Genomic DNA, 21,283 nt, shown 5'->3' on the forward strand with positions numbered 1-21,283 from the left:
CTCCGTGATCGCCCAGAGGACATTCGAACGCATCAAGCAGGATATACAGACCCTTACATTAACCGACTCACAGGCCAGGTTGGCCACCTACATGGGGGAACCACTGGACATTGCAGGAACTACAATGACCCCTGTTGTCTATGGACGCCAGGAGGGGCGTTCCCCACTTATCGTGGTGCGCGGCCATGGGCCCAGCCTGTTGGGTCGGGATTGGTTGCGCCATTTGCGGTTGCAATGGCAGCACATCCTCCAAACAGTTTCTGAAGGGTTGACTGAGGTGCTAGGACGATACCCAGATGAATTCCAGCCTGGTTTGGGGAAAATAAAAGGGGCCGTAGCCCGTATCCAAGTTGAACTAGGAGCCACGCCGTGCTATTTCCGGGCGCGCCCAGTGCCTTATGCCTTGCTCGAGAAGGTAGAAGGGGAGCTCACTCGTTTGGAGAGTTCGGGTATTATCAGGCCTGTCCGTTTTGCTGACTGGGCAGCACCAATTGTACCTGTAATGAAGCCAGATGCCACAGTTCGCTTGTGTGGCGACTATAAACTTACAGTGAATACGGTTTCCCGACTCGACCGATATCCAATGCCTCGCATAGAGGATCTCTACGCGAAACTTGCAGGTGGACTCTCGTTCACAAAATTAGATATGAGTCACGCCTACCTGCAGTTGGAGCTGGACCCTGCCTCCCGACCATATGTAACGATTGATACACACCGGGGCCTGTATGAATATACACAGTTGCCCTTTGGAGTATCCTCTGCCAGCGCAATTTTTCAACGTGTTATGGAGGGCATTTTGAGAGGTTTACCACGTGTGGCTGTCTACCTAGATGACGTTTTGATTACAGGGACGTCGGAGCAGGAACATTTGGAAAATCTGGAGGCTGTCCTTAGACGCCTTTCGGAGGCTGGAGTCCGTTTACGTCGCACAAAGTGCGTATTTCAGGCAAAGGAAGTAGTCTACCTAGGTTATCGGGTGGACCGCGAAGGTCTGCACCCCATCGCAGAGAAGGTGCGTGCAATTCAACATGCCCCCGCCCCGACTGACACTTCGCATCTTCGTTCTTTTCTCGGTCTCGTAAACTATTACGGGAAGTTCCTCCCCAATCTGGCAACTACGCTGGCCCCTTTGCACCTTCTGCTAAAGAAAAATCACACCTGGGTTTGGGGTCAGCCGCAAGAAACCGCTTTCCGGCGTGTAAAGCAACAATTGTCGTCGTCTGGGTTACTAACCCACTATGATCCTGAAAAGCCTTTGCTCGTCACATGTGATGCATCCCCATACAGTATTGGGGCCATCCTGTCCCACAAGATGGAGAACGGGGCCGAACGACCGATAGCTTTCGCCTCCCGCACATTGACTGCAGCGGAGAAAAAGTACGCGCAGATCGAGAAGGAGGGCCTGGCAGTGGTTTTTGCGGTGAAACGCTTCCACCAGTACGTGTACGGCCGCCATTTCACTATCGTGACTGATCATAAGCCCCTGCTGGGACTTTTCAGAGAGGATAAGCCAATACCGCCCATTGCTTCTGCACGGATCCAGCGCTGGGCTTTGTTGCTTGCTGCATACGAGTATTCTCTGGAGCACAAACCAGGTACGCAGATAGCAAATGCCGACGCACTGAGCCGATTGCCTTTATCGACCGGCCCCATGTCGACCCCCACGACCGGTGAGGTAGTTGCAACCCTAAATTTTATGGACACCTTGCCTGTCACGGCATCACAGATCCGTGAGTGGACCCAGACGGAGCCGGTCCTGTCAAAGGTTTGGCACATAGTCCTGTATGGTGGGCAGCATAGACAACTCCCAGGCGAGTTGCGGGTATTTTCCTCCAAGCTGTCAGAATTCAGCGTGGAAGACGGCATCCTCTTGTGGGGGACGCGTGTGATTGTCCCGGAAAAAGGCCAGGAGCTGATACTATCAGACTTGCACAATGGGCATCCAGGCGTGACCAAAATGAAAATGTTGGCCCGGAGTTATGTCTGATGGCCAGGCCTCGACACCGACATTGAGAAGGTGGCCCAAAACTGCTCCATTTGCCAGGAGCATCAGAAGCTTCCGCCGGCCGCGCCCCTACATCACTGGGAATGGCCAGGGCGGCCTTGGGCACGCCTGCTTGCAGATTTCGCAGGCCCTTTTCAAGGATCCATGTTCCTTCTACTAATTGACGCCCAGTCCAAATGGCTGGAGGTGCATAAGATGCAGGGGACAACGTCCTGCGCAACAATTGAAAAGATGCGTTTATCATTTAGTACGCATGGCCTCCCCGAGGTGCTGGTCACGGATAATGGCACTCCATTCACGAGTGAGGAGTTTGATAGGTTCACAAAGATGAACGGCATCCGCCATATCCGCACTGCCCCTTACCACCCGGCTTCAAATGGGTTGGCAGAGCGCGCAGTGCAGACATTCAAAAGAGGCCTAAAGAAGCAGTCTTCCGGATCAATGGACACGAGACTGGCTCGCTTTTTGTTTACGTACAGGACCACCCCCCATGCAGTGACTGGGGTAGCTCCCGCAGAACTCCTAATGGGCCGGAGACTTCGCACCCGCCTTAGTATGGTTTTCCCGGACATTGGCGCAAAAGTACGCCGCACACAAGAACGGCAGGGACAGGGATTTTCTCGGCATCGGCCGATTTGGCAGTTTGCGCCCGGTGACCCAGTATTCGTTCGGAATTTTGCTGGTGGTGCCCAATGGGTTCCTGGTGCAATCGTTCGCCAAACGGGCCCTATATCTTACCAAGTGCAAGCCCAGGGTCGTCTCCAGCGAAAACATGTAGACCACGTTCGGTCCAGAAGATCATCCCCTGAAAAGATTCCCCGCCCCCGGAGCTCATTTCTACAGCCGCAGAGACCAGAGACAAGGGAAGGTAGTCCTCACAATCTTCCACTGGTGCCTCACTCGAAGCCTGCGCAGGTCGTTACGGGACCGAATAGAGATAGAGACGCTGACATGACGGAGGCAGCAGACTCTGACTCCGAGATGGAGACACAGGATGCATCAGAGGGGGAATCCTTGGGTCCACGGGCCGTGGATGTACAACTGCGCCGTTCATCACGGAAGCGCCGGTCTCCGTCTCGTTACACGCCGCCTGATCCAGCGCTGCGTGCAAATGATGTCTGGCCTGCGGCCAAACGAGTCCGACGCCCTCCTTCGCCAGGGTCTTCAGTGGATTCCTTGGACTTTGGGGGGGAGGGATGTTATAACCTGCCTACTTACCATTGGCTGGGGACTAATGACTATCCCACAATCCTGTGGGAGTATGAGCTTCCCCAATGAGGGGGGCGGAGAAACCACTAGTAAACTCCTAGTATAAATAAGCTGGCCAGTTCAGGAACCAGGAGGAAGGAGTATGTAGCAAGGGAAGTTACTGCTACTGTTATGTATATATGTTATAGTAAATAAATGTTATTACTTTGTATCCTTAAAACTCGTGCTGGATTCTTCGTGGCCCTTACAAAATGGGGGATATGGGGAAGGGGGGATATGGGGGAGGGGGGGATATGGGGGAGGGGGGATATGGGGGATATGGATATCGGGCAGGGGGGGAGGCTCACCCTGGCTGCTCCGTGGTGTCAGGGCCACAGCGGTGACGGCCTCTGCCACCTCCCTCCACAGATGCCGGCTGTGGCGTGGGGCAACTCTGCGGCCGTGTCTGGGATACAGGGCCTCCCTCCTCTGCTCCACTGCGTCCAGGAGCGCCTCCACATCCCGTGACTGGAACCTCGGGGTTGAGCGGCGGGCGGCCATCCGGTCGGGTGTTCCAGTCGGGTGTTCCGGTCGGTGGGGGGGAGCAGCGCGTCCTGATGAGCCGTCACGCCGTGCGGCGTGTATGGCGCCGCACGGTGTGAAGCACGTGAGCAAGCGCGGATCCCGTCACGTCGCTGCTAGCCCATTCCGGGCCGCAGACTTTGCGACGTTTGGGGCGGCGTGATGAAGGTCGGATTTGCGCCGTTTTTGGCGCTGATCGGCGGACTTTGCGCCGATAATGGAGAATTTCGCCCCAGATGTGTAGTGGAGTAAGTGCCACACAGTGATACAGGTGCACAATGGTGCAGTTTAGGATGACTTAAAAATGTTGTATGCACTTGCATCTCAGCTTTGCAAGATTAACTGTCAGCAGCTAGAGCTGGAGATAGCACAATAGCCGTATGTTATTTCCTTCCATATGCTTCTTGTTTCCTCATGTCCTAGTGGCAGTGCATTTGTGTTTTCCATTGCAATCTGTGCCTGGTCCCATTAACTACAGTGGTGGCTATGCTCCTGATACAGTTGGGGAGATTCTCCATGTTCCTTGACTATCTGAGGAACTTTGTGTACTGGCCTTTGTGATTTCAATTAATGAAAATCCCAAGCTAAAAGTTAAAGCTTGAATTCTTGAGTTACTCTTCCAGCTATTCCCATGTGCATAATGGGATGTATGTGTAGCCAATATTTCTGTCTTTGGTCAGGCACATCTAGCTTTAGTACAGTCAAAAACATGCGGATAAAATCGTGCATCTAGTATTTCCCAATATGAATATTTTAAAAGGTACCCAAGAAAGATTCAGTGATTTGAGCTTTATCTGAAACGTTTGGAGTAATGCACTCAAATAAACTGCTACAGTGATGACCGTTCGTGTGATAAATTGTGAAAGCAGAGATGGTGTACATATATCTGCAACTTTAATAACATTAATCAAGAAAAATCTTAAAAGATATTGCTTAATTCTCACTGAAATCCAGTCTACTACACTTGGCCAAGAAATTTGACCATGTAGTGCCCTCTCTTTTAGCTTCATAGCCTTCAATGGTTGGAGTCATACCTGGCACAAAGGACGTTGGTTGTGGTGGTTGGAGATCAATCATCTCAACTCCAGGACATCACTGCAGGGGTTCCTCAGGGTAGTGTCCTAGGCCCAACCATCTTCAGCTGCTTCATCAATGACCTCCCTTCCATCATAAGGTCAGATGTGGAGATGTTTGTGGATCCGCAAACATGTTCAGCACCATTCGTGACTCCTCAGATAATGAAGCAGTCCATGTCCAAATGCAGCACGACCTGGACAATATCCAGGCTTGGGCTTACAAGTGGCAAGTTACTTTTGCGCCACACAAATGCCAGGCAATGACCATCTCCTACAAGAGAGGATCTAACCACCGCCCTTTGACATTCAATGGAATTACCATCGCTGAATCCCCCACAATCAACATCGTGGGGGGATACCATTGATCCGAAACTGACTATGGACTAGCCACATTAATACTGTGGCCACCAGGGCAGGTCAAAGACTAGGAATTCTACAGTGAGTAATTCATCTCCTGACCCCCCCAAAGCCTGTCCACCATCTACAAGGCACAAGTGAGGAGTGTAATGGAATACTCTCCGCTTGCCTGGGTGAGTGCAGCTCCAACAACACTCAAGAAGCTCAACACCATCCAGGACAAAGCAGCCCATTTGATTGCTCCCCTTCCACAAACATTCAAACCCTTCACCACCGACAAACAGTGGCAGCCGTGTGTACCATCTACAAATTGCACTGCAGTAATTCACCAAGGTTCCTTAGACAGCACCTTCGAAACTCACGACCACTAGCATCTTGAAGGACAAGAGCAGCAGATACCTGGGAACCCCACCACCAGGAGGTTCCTCTCCAAGTCACTCATCAGGCTGACTTGGAAATATATCGCCGTTCCTTCACTGTTGCTGGGGCAACATCCTGGATCTCCCTCCCTAACAGCACAGTGGGTGTACCTACACCTCAAGGACTGCAGTGGTTTAAGAAGGCAACTCACCACCATCTTCTGAAGGGCAACTAGAGATGGGCAATAAATGCTGGCCTAACTAGCAATGCTTACATCCCATAAACGAATAAAACAAATATGGTGGGCAGGAAATGGATGCTAATTAATAACTGGAAGTATGGCAACCAATTGATGCGTGTGTGTGTGTGTGTGGGGGGGGGGTTAATTGGGGGAAAGAATTGCTGTCCAGGGCTCCTGCCTATGGCTGGTGTTAACCCGTGGTAAATTCAAAGAAGGGATCTAATACCTGTTTGAAGCCCCTTCGACAATATTGGTTTGTCCCAATATAGCCAGTACTGGGCTTCCATATAGGAAAGCTACATCAATGTACAGGCCTAAGGGTTTGCTGTAGACAGGAAGGTAAATGTTTAAAATATACTTGAATTAGTGTGGAACTGAGAGGAACGTGATTTTCTCTCCCGAACCACAGTCAAATCAGAATAGTGGCGGAGTCATGAAATGATAACAGCTCGAGGGACTAAGAAATATAGTAGGCAGAGGTGATAAGGCAATCGAGTTATTGCTAAATTTGTTTCAAAAATTATAAGGAAGTAGGCTTCTATTTTTTCAAATTCTAACTAACCTGACCAGGAACTTGAACAGGGAAGGATTCTATCTGATGTACGTCGGCACCAGAATCAGGGCATTTTCTGATCCTCTTTTTCTTTTCTACTTTGGCTTTGTACAGCATCCAGAGTTCCCCCCTAACCTGGAGGTGACTGACGAAACATTGGATAAAGCTTCTGGCACAGATGTAAACAACATGTAAGTCTGACCAAGACGCATGATGCCAACCTTCTGCTAATGCTGCTCTGAATTGGTCTGTAGGGACTTGCGTGTTTCAAGGATAACTCCATCCCCGCAGGATTTGTAAGTTTGTTCCAATTCCAGAGATTCCTTACTTTTCTGAAAGGGGAGTGGGGGGGTGGGGGGTGGGGGGGGGGGGGGGGGGGTGACCAGAGGCATATGCGAATCTTCATCAGCCATGAATAATTGACCCAGATGAGCTTGAAGGAGTATTTTTGTAAATTTGTAACATGACTGATTTGTTATTTTTAACTCCAACCTAGTTAATCTGTTCTCCTAATTCTCAAAATTAATTATATGGTTGAAATCTCGTTAAGTAGTTTTAGTAATATCCTGAACTGTGAGCAGATCTCGGATGATTTATGAATGTTTTATAAATCCTGAGATTAATTTTTTTTCTTCTTTTTTAAAAGTAAATTTAGAGTACCCAATTATTTTTTTCCAATTAAGGAACAATTTACACCTACTTTTTACAAAATACACCTACTTTGCACATCTTTTGGGTTGTGGGGGTGAAACCCACGCAGACACGGGGAGAATGTGCAAACTCCACACGGACAGTGACCCAAGGCTGAGATCGACCCCGGGTCCTCGGTGCCGTGAGGTAGCAGTGCCGAAGATTAGTTTCTGACCTTGTAGTCATACTCATTGGGTGCGATTCTCTGAAATGGAGACAGAGTGTTCACGCCATCGAGGTTCACGATGGCGCGAAACGGCCCCTATCCCGACCGATTCAGGACCCGAAAATGGGCTAGGAGCGGCGCCGCGTCATTTTCGCGCGCCAGGCCTTGGCGCCGCGTAATGGCGGCGCCACATACATGACGCGGCCGGTGCCGCATAACTGTCGTAACCCGCGCATGCGTGGTTGCCGTCCTCCCCGAGTCCGCCCCGCAAGAAGATGTCCGATGGATCTTACGGGGCTGCGGAAGAAAGGAGGTCTTGTTTCAGAGAGGCCGGCCCGACGATCGGTGGGCACCGATCACAGGCCAGACCCCATTTGAGCCCCCCCCCCCCCCCCCCCCCGGTGCAGGATCCCCCTCCCCCCCCCCGCAGGCCACCCCCTCCCCAGCGTTCCCGCGCTGTTCCCGCTGGCAGCGACCAGGTGTGGACGGCGCCGGGGGGAACCCCCCGTTTTGGCCAGGACGCTCGGCCCATCCGGCACTGAGAATTGCGGGGGTACCGGTGAATTGCCATTTTGGCTGTCTCGGGCGATTTACTGGACCGCGCCGCGCAAAATGCGATTGTGCCGATCTGGCCGCTTCCGTGAATCGTGGGAAGGCATCGGACCGGCGTCGTGGGAAAATTTGGCGACCCAGGCGATTCTCTGAAACGGCGCGGGAGCAGAGAATCGCGCCCATTATTTTTCAAAAGATAATCTAAATTGTCAGTATGTATATGTGTGTTCTCCCAGTTATCTGCCCCATAACCTATTGCTAGGAAATATGGAAGAGCTGCATGGGATGCCTCTTTCTCTTAAGTCCAACTCTTTTTCTGTTCTGCATTGTTTACAATGCTGTTCCATTTTGTAGTTTTCTTCAATTACATCCCTAAGGTTTCTCTTGAAGGAAATAGCTGGAACAGCACAGGATTAGAAGACACGTTCCATAAAAGGAGCTTACGTTTTAAGGAATTGTTGCTGGAGAATAAAAGTATCTATTAGCCTCCATTATCCATTCTGTTATCTTATCAATTGACATCTAGGCCGGGATTCTCCGACCCCCTGGGTCGGAGGATCCCCGGGGCGACATGAGAATCGTGCCTCGCCGCCCCGACGCCGGGTTCCTGATTCTCCCCCGCCGATTCTCGGGCGCCCACGGGATTCCCACCGCACCGGTCGTGGGCCGTTGAAAGCGGCCCCCCGGCGATTCTCCGGGCCCCGATGAGCCGAGTGGCCGGCGAGTTCGGCCGAGTCCCGCCGGCGGGACCTGGAAGGCGAGTCTGTGGGGACCGTCCTGGAGGGGGGGGGGCGGGGGGATCCAACCCTGGGGGGGGCCCCCATGGTGGCCTGGCCCGCGATCGGGGCCTCCCGATCGGCGGGCGGGCTGGTTCCTGGGGGTCTATGTTCCTTCGCGCCGGGCCCCTGTAGGCCTCCGCCATATTGCCCAGGCGCCGGCGCGGAGAAGGAAACCCCCGTACATGCGCGTAATCACGCCAGTCGTTCCGCACATGCGCAGAAATACGCCAGCCGTAGCGCGCATGTGCGAACTTGGCTGGAGCTGTGGGGCCCACTCCGGCGCCGACCTAGTCACCTAGGAAGGGGAGCATTCCCCATTATCGGGGACCGTTGACGCCGGAGTGGTTGGCGCCGCTTTTCACGCCGGCGTGGGGACATAGCCCCATTATTGGAGAATCCCGCGCAGCAGCTTCCTCAACATTGCCGTAATGATATTTGACAACTGCTCAAAGCTGGGGGTTGCCAATATGAAGTTTAAAAATTGTTATATTTTGGTATTTCTCTTTAATTTGAAGTAAAATGGAGGAATGATAGGGGTCATGTGATCTGCTCTGACTTCTATGGCAAGCCTGGGTTGCTTGACTGCTATGTGGGCAAGAGGATCCCAAGCCAAGGCACTGGCTGAGAAGGTGCAATATGTTCACACTGTGGACAGTGGCAATTGAATGCAAATATGTGAATTGGGAGCAGGAATAGACCACTCAGCCCCTTGAAGGATTTGGTTGATCTGATTGTAACAACTATATTTCCTTGCATCCCCTTGCTTATCAAGAATATAGCTACCTCTGCAAGAATATATCTACCTCTGCCAGAAACATATTCAAAGACTCTGCTTCGACTGCCTTTTGAGGAAGAGCGTTCTAAAGACTCCCGACTCTCTGAGAGAAAAAAATTCTCTTCTCTATCTTAAATAAACAACCCCTTATTTTTAAACATTGAGCCCCAGTTCTAGATTCTCCCACAAGAGGAAACATCCTCTCCAAATGTCAAAACCCCTCAGGATCTTTATACTGTGCAATAAGAGGTGGCTTGGATGCCAAGTATACATTGGTAAAAGTAGAGAGCGCAAGTTGATTATTCTATCATCACATGTGCCTATTACCTCCTGCCAGTTTCTAATGCAAGTTTAATAAAGATAATGCATGCATAAAATCAGGAAACCTATTCGTGCGCATTAGTGACCAAAGAAAAATGTACTCGGTGAAGGATTTTTGAGCCCCTGGATCATCCTTTTTGTGATTTTTGTACTTTCTGTAGAGCATTGTTCTCTTTTTGGAGGTAAGCTAAAAAGAACTGGATGCAATTTTCTTCCTGGGTGAGCTGACAAATCATTCTATTAACATCAGCTGCTTGAACCTACCCTCTGTGCGTCTCTTGATGTGTCCTAATACTCGGTTGATTAGTATTATGCTGTGAATTGATATTTTCGAGAGCCAGTTTATAATACTTCAGGTAGTTTCCCTACTGCACAATAATTACCCTTTGTTGACATTGTGACTATTGGAACTAAATGAAATACTTGTCATTGTATTTGATAAACGTGGTTACTCATTAAAGGCACGTTGACATGGAAATTCTACAGTGCGCATCGTTCTAAGATAAAGAATGTAACATTCAGAAATCTGATGGCATCGGAAAGCCACATTCTTGTGAGCTGTTGCCAAGTCCTTCTTAAAACAAATGCCGTTCGCTGGCAGTGGGATTCTCTCCTCCTGCCGCTTCCCAGTGGGATTTCCCATTAAAGCCACCCCACGTCGCTGGAAAACCCGTTGGCGGCGGTATGCTGCCGGAGGGAAAAGAGAATCTCAACAGCCAGAGATATCCGGCCTGAAGCTCTGTTTCACTGGGATCCTCTCGGTGTTGCAGTTGTGCCTTTTGGTATTGAGCTTTGTGGCTTTTGCTAAGTTTGTTTTTGGGTATTAATGAACTCTGCTCCACTTAGTATAATTAGTGTAAAATATATAAATATTTATTTATCTTTGCCATTCAGTACAAAGCACATAGGCGTAGTATTAAAAGCAACAACATCAGACAACATATATATACACACAGAAATCACACTACATTTTTAGCAAGTCCTTTACAAGTCGCTACATTTTCAGCATTCAGAACAAAATCACGCAAAGCCAGGTATCAACTATTCTATGTGAAAAAAAATTACAAATATCAAGACGTGAACCAAATTTCTGTAGTTTATAATGATGAACATGCAAAAGACTGTAATTGTGAGTAAAGAACTTTTCAGGCTTAAATCAATTTATAAGCTTCAACTAAATCAAAAATCAATCTTCTCTTCCCTAAAGATTGTAATCCAAGAATCAAACACTCCTCATAAGGTATTCCCCAATGCCTTCTATTTTCCTGGTAACAGGCCTTTGTACTCTCGCCATAAGCTGTATACCTCTCTGAAAGTGTGGATTCCAAACTGTGGATGTATTCTCCAGATGTGGATGTACCAGCTACTTACAGTGTTTAAGATAAACACTAACATCCCTACTCAATTAGGATGCATTCAGCACTCATAAAACATGTGCTGCTGACTGTACTGCCTAAGCCCCATGATTCGTAAACTTCAAATTACTGGTATCAATCACACCCAATTCCTTTTTAATGGTTGAATATGTGAAAAGCTGGCCATTGATCTGAAACTGTGAATTAGGATTATTGTGATCAAAATGGAAAACTGAACTCTTTGCCACATTATAGGTAAGTTGCCACTCCTTGAACCACTGTACGATAGTGGAGAGTTCACTCTGGAGAAGTGCGTTTGAGAGTCCTGGATTATTTTTCTTAACTTCCAAATAAATGTTAACGTCATGCGCATATTTCAAAACAGTATTATGCTGAATCCGGCCATCAATATCATTAATATAAGCCACAAATAAAAGGGGGCCAAGGACACTTCCTTGAGGGACTTCAGAAATCAAATTAAAAACAAAGAAGAATGCAGCACAGGAACAGGCTCTTTGGCCCTCCAAGCCTGTACCAGTCATGATACTAACCTTGGCCAAAACCCTTAAGAACAAAGAACAAAATTAATGTTGATTTTTTTTTCTAGATTATTAATAAAGGTGGTGAATAGCACAAAATCATGTATAGGCGAGTCGTTATTCCCCACAACTATCTCTGGCCATTTATCACCGCCTTGGTTTCCTTCTGGATGCTAACTGGACAATTAATTGGTTCTATATTTATTTCATGGGCTTTTACTGTCATGGAAAGTGGGTCGTGAGCTTCAAATCTGAAACCAAAGCACTTTTACATTGACTGCAGCTGATGGGGGAGGGTAAAGCTTTGTGGTAACTGTACAAAACAATGGAAACCAGCGTGGCTGCTTGTTCCTGATGATGCCATGGAACCATGAATATGTGGCCTTGTGATCCTGCCACTGGAATAAGGGAGCTGGTATTAGCAACATAAAAGCATCATTGGGGCTTCCCCATGGAATAGCAGTGCAGAGATATTGCACACTCATGTTCCAGACTTGAGGCCCAAATATTAAACTCTCCACAGCATTAATTGACTATCACCTAACTCAACAGACACTTCAGAATAAAGCCATGTCTTCAGTGAATCCCAAAACTCTTGTAAGATGTGAAAGATCCCTTGTTGCTAAAGGCATGCTGCCTGCTTTTGGCCTGCGTTTTGATTTCTTTGTGTGCAAAATTTGTGAATGTAATTTGTAATCTGTTTGACGACTTCCATATAGATGTGACTGTCGTGGTTGACTGCGTTGTTCAGCCTGCCTTCATTTCAAGTTACCTTCATTGCACTGACTGCCTGACATTAACACTGATTCGGCCAGGCACATACAACTGTGTTTAATAGAGTGAAACATATATCTCAGTGAGGTACTTCTGTTGAGTTCTTGGTCCTGGCTGAATAAGTTGATCTCAGCAGTAGGGATAACAGGATGATCCCTTAGTGGCTGGGATGGAGGAGAGATGGGGCAGCTAAGATTACTGCACTTGATTACCATCAAGTGATCCCTGCATGTAACTGCATGTGCAACGTCTGGGTGAGGATAGGGCAATGCCTTTGCTGCAGTAGTCTCCTTTTCTTTCCCCACCTTGAATTGTGATCAAACAACTTGACTATCAACAGTCACTGCCTAGGACCATGAATAAAGTATGACAACTTGGCGAGCAGGAGCAACCCTGCAATTGGTTGCATATCATCCTCATGCCTGGAAATCTTTATACAGGATTAGGTCTTATAGCAGCTAGCCCCTTTAAGAGTGCGCGTGCATCGGGGAGGTCATGTGACTTGACCGCCTAATGAGGAACAAGTGCTTGGATCTCGGTGCTGCACGTGGCCTTTTGCAACCAATTGTGATCCTAGTGCTGAGAATGAAGATATCTGTGTGTAGTTTGTATTTAAAATAAACAAATCGTTGGTTAACTGGTGGTCGCCAATTATTGCATTTACTACAGGTCTGAACCATTAAATTAAGATTGTTAATGTTTGATCTCGGGTGGCCTTTGAGCGAGGCTCCTTTGAGCTGAAAGCTTAACAAATGTAGTGAGTTGGTTTTGCTGGGTGTTAGCCATCGAATACTGTAGATTTAAATTACATTTTTTGAAGTAATTGCTCTCATGCAAGGTAAGGTCCTTCTAGGGTAGCATACACAGGCCGTGTCTCCCCTCCATTGAAGAAAAGTGCAGTGGTAGACTTTCCTGCCTCTGTGGGTCAGCCTAAATGATGCCCACTAAATAACTTCTGCATGGCTTCAGTTAACAATGCTGAATTTTACATTATCGAGGATCGGCTGCTTTATGTTGGTTACAATTACTAAAAGTGACCATGGATAGGTGAGCCCCAGGGTATGGACATGGGTGTGTCCTGGGCGAGTGTGGATGGAGACTTGCATTGTGTGAGTGCAGGGAAAGTGGACGTGTGGGAGGGTTTGTGTGGGTGGGCCACAGGAGGGTGTGGAGGGATGGGGATTGTAGTGTGATTGTGGGAGGGAGTTTGGGTATAGGTGAGCCATGGATGGGAGTGTATGTGTGTGTGAGGTTTGCACTAACCCCTCAGCCATCTTGTTTCTGTTATAGCTACCAGCATTATGCTCAGATTTTGGTTATAAATAGTAATTAGCTGCCTCACAGCGCTGAGGTCCCAGGTTCGATCCCAGCTCTGGGTCACTGTCCGTGAGGAGTTTGCACATTCTCCCCGTGCTTGCATGGGTTCCGCCCCCACAACCCAAAGATGTGCAGGGTAGGTGGATTGGCCGCACTAAATTGCCCCTTAAATGGGAAAAATGAATTGGGTACTCTAAATTTATAAAAACATAAAAATAAAAAAAATAGTAACTAGATGCACATTGACTTTTGTTCTGTTGTTCACTCAAAATTAAAATAAAAACATTTTGTTACAGCTTCCAGCTTACAGTGGAGATGTTTGATTATATGGACTGCGAGCTGAAGGTTGCTGAAAGTGGTGAGTTCTTTAATCAGTGGGACACTTTTAGTCCATCCCTTGACCGAAATGTTAATGTAGAAAATTCAGTCTAAAAATGATGAATAAATAGGTTTTTAGAAAACTTTGTGAAAAAAATACCAGTAGTTTGAGCTTTCAGACAGAAATAAAACAAAGCGATTTAATGCTGCATATGTCGAATTTGAACTCAGAACCTCAGAGCATTACCCTGGGTCTCAGGATTACTAGTCCAGTGAAAATACCACAATGCCACCTCCCCCAGAGAGATTTGGCTTGTCTTTAAACTGGTGGGCGACATGGCGGCACAGTGCTTAGCATTGCTATATCACAGTGCTCGGGATCCGAGTTCAATTCCAGCCTTGGGTGACTGTGTGGAGTTTGCACTTTCTCCCCGTGTCTGCGTGGGATTCCTGCAGGTGCTCCGATTTCCTCCCGCAGTCCAAAGTTGTGCAGGTTAGGTGGGATAGGGCGGGGGAATGAGCATAGATGTAGGGTGTTCTTTCAGAGGGTTGGTGCAGACTCGATGGGCCGAATGGTTTCCTTCTGCACTATAAGAATTCTATGGATATCGGTCTTCTGTGCTATGTGTTCAATTTCATTAGGAAAATGCAAGTTCTATTGAGGTGTGACTGTAAGAAGTTGACAGAATCAATGGGTAAATTTACTTTCCGCTTCACCCACCTCTGAACTCCTCCAGCCCTACAATCCTACAGACTAAATTGGCTGGTCCTCTGACTCTGCCCTTCTGTGTAGCATTCTCCTTCCTTCGTCTTGCCATTGGCGATGATTTGCTTTCAACTATTTTGGCCCTTTTGCTTTAGAGTTCCGTCTCTAAAATCCTCTGCCCCATCCGCCTCCTTCTTCTCCTTTGAGACGTCCTCAAAACTCACTTCTTTGACTAAGCTTTTCGTCATCTTTCCGTATTTACCCTTCTCTGATTCAGCGTTCACTTTTGTCTAATTATGCTACTGTGAAGCACCTTGGAATGTTTCTCTATTTTAAAGGTGCTATACAAATGCAAGTTGTTGATATTGCAGTGCAGACTCAGATTTGACCATCATTTGGTGTTGTGATTGGCCTCAATGTCACTTCGGGAAGCACAAAGACCTTGCTGAGAAATATACATCAGATGAGGACATGATTGAGTAAGGTACTACAGGCTGCCCTTGTATCAATTACTGACTTTCTTCAGAAAATTGATAAATGTGCTTTAATCGCCACGTGCTCCACAGCTTCTAACTTCATTCATCAGTCTTTTTCAAGAAAGGGGTCTCTGATCTTTTAAAGGGTCTACTTAATGCACTGTACAATATTTTAGTCCCAGAGACATCTTGCTTTTATTTATTTAAAATAAATTTAGAGTACCCAATTCTTTTTTCCCAATTCATGGGTAATTTAGCGTGGCCAATCTACCGACTGTGCAGATTTTTGGGTTGTGGGGGTGAGACCCACACAAACACGGGGAGAATATGGAAACACGGAAAGTGACCCGGGGCCGGGATTGAACTCGAGTCCTCGGCACCATGAGGCAGCAATGCATAATCACTGTGCCACCGTGACGCCCTAGACATCTTGCTTTTAAACATATCCTCATTACCTGAATGCCTTGGTGGAGATTCTTGGAGTCTAATTGTGGTATCCTATTTATATTCTAATATTCCCATCAGTATTTTTAAAACTTGCAATTTAAAGTAGCAATTTTGAAAGAAAAAGTTACTTTTAGGGAATTGGTCGAATATATTTGTTGAACCTGACACTTAAAAATCCACAATGACTCATTAATATCTATATAGTGTGCTTGTGTTAGAACATAGAACATACAGTGCAGAAGGAGGCCATTCGGCCCATCGAGTCTGCACCGACCCACTTAAGACCTCACTTCACCCTATCCCCATAACCCAATAACCCCTCCTAACATCTTTGGTCACAAACGGCAATTTAGACTTCCGCCGCATCGCCGCATATTTCGGCGGCTCCCGCTAGAACGGACTTTTGGGCTCTCCAGAGGAACCCCAACGGAAATGTTTCGACGACTTTTCGTGTGGGAAGGTGAGAGCAAGCTTCCCCTTCCATAGTATATGGAGTGGACCAGAAGTGGAGCGGTAAAAAAAAGCGGCTTTGGAGCAGCGAAAGAAATGAGAGAGGAAAAACAAGATGGCGGAGGGCGGAGATCGAGCAGCAGGGGGCCGGAGCAGCAGGAGTTTCTCAGGCGCTGCGTGGAGGAGCTGAAGAAAGAGGTGCTGGCGCCAATGCTGACGGCGATCGAGGGGTTAGTGGAGACCCAGAAGGCCCAAGGGGTAGAGATCCGAGAGGTGCGGGAAAAAGCCACCGAGAACGAGGACGAAATCTTGGGCCTGGCGGTGAAGATGGAGGCGCACGAGGCGCTGCACAAGAGGTGGGCCGAAAGATTCGAGGACCTGGAGAACAGGTCGAGGAGGAAGAATCTTCGGATTCTGGGTCTCCCTGAAGGGGTGCAGGGGGCCGATGCCGGGGCGTATGTGAGCACGATGCTCCATTCGCTGATGGGTGCGGAGGCCTCTCCGAGTCCCCTGGAGCTAGATGGGGCTCATCGGGTCCTGGCGAGGAGACCCAAGGCCAACGAGCCGCCAAGGGCAGTAGTGGTGAGGTTTCATCGTTTCGTGGACAGAGAGTGTGTCCTGAGATGGGCCAAGAAGGAGCGGAGCAATAGATAGGAGAATGCGGTGATCCGAATCTACCAGGACTGGAGCGCGGAGGTGGCAAAGAAGAGAGCTGGTTTTAATCGGGCCAAGGCGGTGCTGCATAGGAAGGGGGTGAGATTCGGAATGCTGCAGCCAACGCGACTGTGGGTCACATTTCAGGATCGACACCACTACTTTGAAACGCCTGAAGAGGCTTGGACCTTTATCCAAACTGAAAGATTGGACTCAAACTGAGGGCCTGTGGTTGCGGGGGGGGGAAGTTGGTTGTATACAGGGTTTTAACTATGCGTAAGGAATGTTCCACGGGTGGGGCGATGGATCGGGATGGGGGAAGAGATTTGATGGGGAGACTGTGGGGAATGTGGGCGCCGGTGCTGGAGGGAAAGGAGGCCCGGGGATGGGGGAATTGGGATAAGGCCGCAACAGAAGCTGCGCCACGGGGTGGGGCTGGCTCAGGAAAGCGCGGGCTTTTTCCCGGAGGGCGGAAGGGGGGGGGGGGGTTGGGGGGATGGAGGAGCGCACACCGATTGCTGGCGAGGAGGAGGATGGGGGATTTCCACACGAGGGGGGTGGTCAATGGGAAGGCGGGGGAAGCCGGGGTCAGCAGATGTCAGCTGACTTATGGGGGGAGCAAAAGAGCTAGACATGGATCTAGCGGGGGGCGGAGGGTGGGGGGGGGGGGTGGAGAGTGGGGAAAAATAGGGTTGTTGCTGCATTGGCCGAGGGGGAACTGAAAACAGAAGAGGTGGTCGGGGCGGGGGTTCCCCGTCTGGGGGACTGGAGGGTGCGGGAGGCGCGGGCTCGGGACTGGCCTAAAACAGGTGATGGCTAGTCGGCAGGGAGGGGGGGGGGGGGGGGCGGGGTCAGGTTAAGAAAGGGATGGGTAGGACAGGTATTCCATTCTGGGCTGGATGCGAAGAACAGAGGGGTGGCAATACTGGTGGGGAAGCGGGTGTCGTTTGAGGCCAAGAACATAGTAGTGGACAATGGTGGTCGATACGTGATGGTGAGCGGTAGGTTGCAGGGGATGGGGGTGGTATTGATAAATGTATACGCCCCGAACTGGGACGATGCTGGATTTATGAAGCGTATGTTGGGGCGCATTCCGGACCTGGAGGTAGGAAGCTTGATAATGGGGGGGGGGGATTTTAACACGGTGTTGGACCCAGCATTAGATCGTTCCAGATCTAGGACCGGGAAGAGGCCGGCTGCGGCCAAGGTGCTTAGGGGGTTTATGGACCAGATGGGGGGAGTGGATCCATGGAGATTTGCCAGGCCCCTGGCCAGGGAATTTTCTTCTTTCTCCCACGTACACAAAGCCTACTCCCGGATAGATTTTTTTGTTCTGAGCAGGGCGCTGATCCCGAAAGTGGAGGGAACGGAGTATTCGGCCATAGCCATCTCAGATCACGCCCCGCACTGGGTGGAACTGGGGTTGGGAGAGGAGAAGGACCAACGCCCGTTGTGGCGTTTGGATGTGGGATTACTGGCAGATGAGGAGGTGTGCGGGAGGGTACGGGGGTGCACTGAAAAGTATTTGGAGGCCAACGACAACGGGGAGGTGCAGGTGGGGGTAGTATGGGAGGCGCTGAAGGCGGTGGTCAGGGGAGAGTTCATCTCCATCAGGGCTCACAGGGAGAAGAGAGAGGGCAGGGAAAGGGAGAGGTTAGTGGGGGAGATTTTAAGCATGGACAGGAGATATGCAGAGGCCCCTGAAGAGGGACTACTTAGGGAGAGGCAAAGTCGCCAGATGGAATTCGACTTGTTGACCACAGGGAAGGCAGAGGTACAGTGGAGGAAAGCACAGGGGGCGACGTATGAGTATGGGGAGAAGGCGAGCCGGATGCTGGCACATCAGCTCCGTAAGAGGATGGCAGCTAGGGAGATAGGTGGACTCAAGGATGGAAGAGGAACTACGGTGCGGAGTGCGGTGAAAATAAATGAGGCATTTAAGGCCTTCTGTGAGGAGCTGTACAGATCCCAGCCCCCAGCGGGGGAAGAGGGGATGCGATGATTTTTGGACCAACTGAGGTTCCCGAGGGTGGAGGAGCAGGAGGTGGCTGGTTTGGGGGCGCCAATTGGGTTGGAGGAGCTGATTAAAGGACTGGGGAGCATGCAGGCGGGGAAGGCCCCGGGTCCAGGTGGGTTCCCGGTTGAGTTCTACAGGAAGTACGTAGACCTGTTAGCCCCGTTGCTGGTGAGGACTTTCAATGAGGCAAGGGAGACCCTGCCCCCGACAATGTCTGAGGCGATGATCTCTTTGATCCTGAAGTGGGATAAGGATCCAATGCAATGTGGGTCGTATAGGCCGATTTCGCTCCTTAACGTGGATGCTAAGTTGCTGGCAAAAGTGCTGGCTACGAGGATTGAGGACTGTGTCCCGGGGGTGATTCACGAGGACCAGGCGGGATTTGTAAAGGGCAGGCAGCTAAGCACCAATGTGCGGAGGCTCCTAAACGTGATAATGATGCCATTGGTGGAGGGAGAGGCGGAGATGGTGGCAGCTATGGACGCGGAGAAGGCCTTTGACCGAGTAGAGTGGGAGTATCTCTGGGAAGTGTTGCGGAGGTTTGGGTTCGGGGAGGGGTTTATCAGTTGGGTTAAGCTCCTATATAGAGCCCCGGTGGCGAGTGTGGTTACGAATCGGCGGAGGTCGGAGTATTTTCGGCTGTATCGAGGGACGAGGCAGGGGTGCCCCCTGTCCCCCCTGTTGTTTGCATTAGCAATTGAACCTTTGGCCATGGTATTAAGGGAGTCAAGGAAATGGAGGGGGGTGGTCCGAGGGGGAGAGGAGCATCGAGTGTTGCTGTATGCAGACGACCTGTTGCTGTATGTGGCGGATCCAGTCGAGGGGATGGTGGAGGTCATGCAGATCCTAAGGGAGTTTGGGGACTTCTCGGGCTATAAGCTCAATGTAGGGAAAAGTGAGCTCTTCGTGGTGCATCCAGGGGACCAGGGAAGAGGGATAGACGACCTACCGTTGAGGAGGGCGGAAAGGAGCTTTCGGTACTTGGGGATCCAAATAGCTAGGAGTTGGGGGGCCCTGCATAAACTTAATATGATGGGGGTGGGTGGGGGGGGGTGGAGGGGGGGGTGGAGGGGGGGTGGTGGGGGGGGGGGGTGGGGGGTGGAGGGGGGGGGTGGAGGGGGGGTGGGGGCGTGGGGGTGGTGGGGGGGTGGGGTGGTGGTGGTGGGGTGGGGTGGTGGTGTGGGGGTGGGTGGGGGGGGCATTTCTTTCGGGGGGGTGTAGAAGGGAGGGCGGGGAAAGGGGTTTTTCCTAGGGGCACTTGAGAAAGGAAAAACATAAGCATATGGGAAAGTCAATATGTGCGGGAGGAACCCATTGTACAAAGCTCTGTCTTATGTTGGATTGATATGTTTATGTCTTGCTCTGTGACTTTTCTTTTCTTTTTTGTTACGGGGGGGGGGGTTTGAATGGTTGAAAATTTTTGTTGAAAAAACAAAAACAAAGGGCAATTTAGAATGTCCAATCCACCTAACCCGCACACCTTTGGACTGTGGGAGGAAACCAGAGCACCCGGAGGAAACCCACACAGACACGGGGAGAACATGCAGACTCCGCACAGACAGTGACCCAGCGGGAATCGAACCTGGAATCCTGGCGCTGTGAAACCACAGTGCTATCCACTTGTGCTACTATGCTACCGTGTTGTTGCTAAATGTTGAATGGTATAGAAGACTGAAAGTAATTTGGGCTGTCAGCTTGGATCAATTTGTAATTTACTGATGGTTCCGACTGATGCCCCGTAAGGTGTGCCTCTTCCCCCTTTATTTAAAACTTCATGTTCAGTTTCTTTCTTGTATTTCATTTTCTCCTCCTGAATGAACCCCGATCTGATTGGAAGCAGCCAGTCACAGGAGTGTGTTTCCCAAGAAGAACCAGGAAAGTAGGCTGACTCCAGCACCTTTCCTAACATGGGAATGTGAATTATTACAAACACACAGAACCTTTTACTTTTTTTATATAGCGTGTGTAGTAACCACCAAGTGTCTGTAGCGGCTAAATGGAGCTCTCTGGGCCCACCACTGAGCTTTGTCAGGGGGCAGTCTTCAATGATGTGAGCCATTGATTGGGGTGCAGCGCAGCTACAATTCTGGTTCCTGCAAGGCCTCACTTATTGCACAGTTTGCTGTACAAAGGCCTTGGGCAGTGTGGGAACAGTTGAGGAGTGCCCATTGTTGGTGTGGCAGGTTGAAGCCGGGTGGGCGGGCTGTGGGATCTGTGATGAGTAAGTGCTTTTCAATGGTAGCGTGTTGGCTCCATTGCTGCTGCCACAGGGCCTCTGCTGTAGTTCTTTGGCCCAGTGGTCTGAGCCATACAGGCTTCCCTGATGAGAGGCGAGCATCAGGTGGATTGATAAAGTCCTTGTATAGCGGCAGGTTTGGGTTGATGTAAACCTTCCCCAGGAACTTTCTTGTCGCAATCTCCCTCCTTATCTGAGCGGGTAGGACCTTGTTGAGGACTGGGAGCCAGGGGAGTTGGGTTGATTGAGAGGTACTTTATGCAATGGAACATTGAAAACACAATGTGCCAAACCATTTCAAGTACATAAGATCAGTGTCTAGCTAAAACTGGTGAACTAAAAAGGCTTG

General features: G+C 49.7%; 1 protein-coding gene across 3 annotated transcripts in view; it reads left to right on the forward strand.

The window, feature by feature from the left end:
• Positions 1-21,283, forward strand: part of LOC140408416 (huntingtin-interacting protein 1-related protein-like) — a 235,419-nt gene that overhangs the window by 121,984 nt on the left and 92,152 nt on the right. For 2 of the 3 annotated variants that reach the window (XM_072495588.1, XM_072495597.1), the window contains exons 6-7: positions 6,477-6,553; positions 13,927-13,988. In XM_072495588.1, the coding sequence (XP_072351689.1) occupies positions 6,477-6,553; positions 13,927-13,988 (139 nt within the window). Of the gene's footprint in view, positions 1-6,476; positions 6,554-9,806; positions 9,828-13,926; positions 13,989-21,283 lie in introns of all 3 variants that reach the window. The other variant, XM_072495577.1, reaches the window with a different exon arrangement.

This window comes from Scyliorhinus torazame, chromosome 1 (assembly GCF_047496885.1).
Source record: "Scyliorhinus torazame isolate Kashiwa2021f chromosome 1, sScyTor2.1, whole genome shotgun sequence".
In the NCBI taxonomy this organism is placed as follows: domain Eukaryota; kingdom Metazoa; phylum Chordata; class Chondrichthyes; order Carcharhiniformes; family Scyliorhinidae; genus Scyliorhinus; species Scyliorhinus torazame.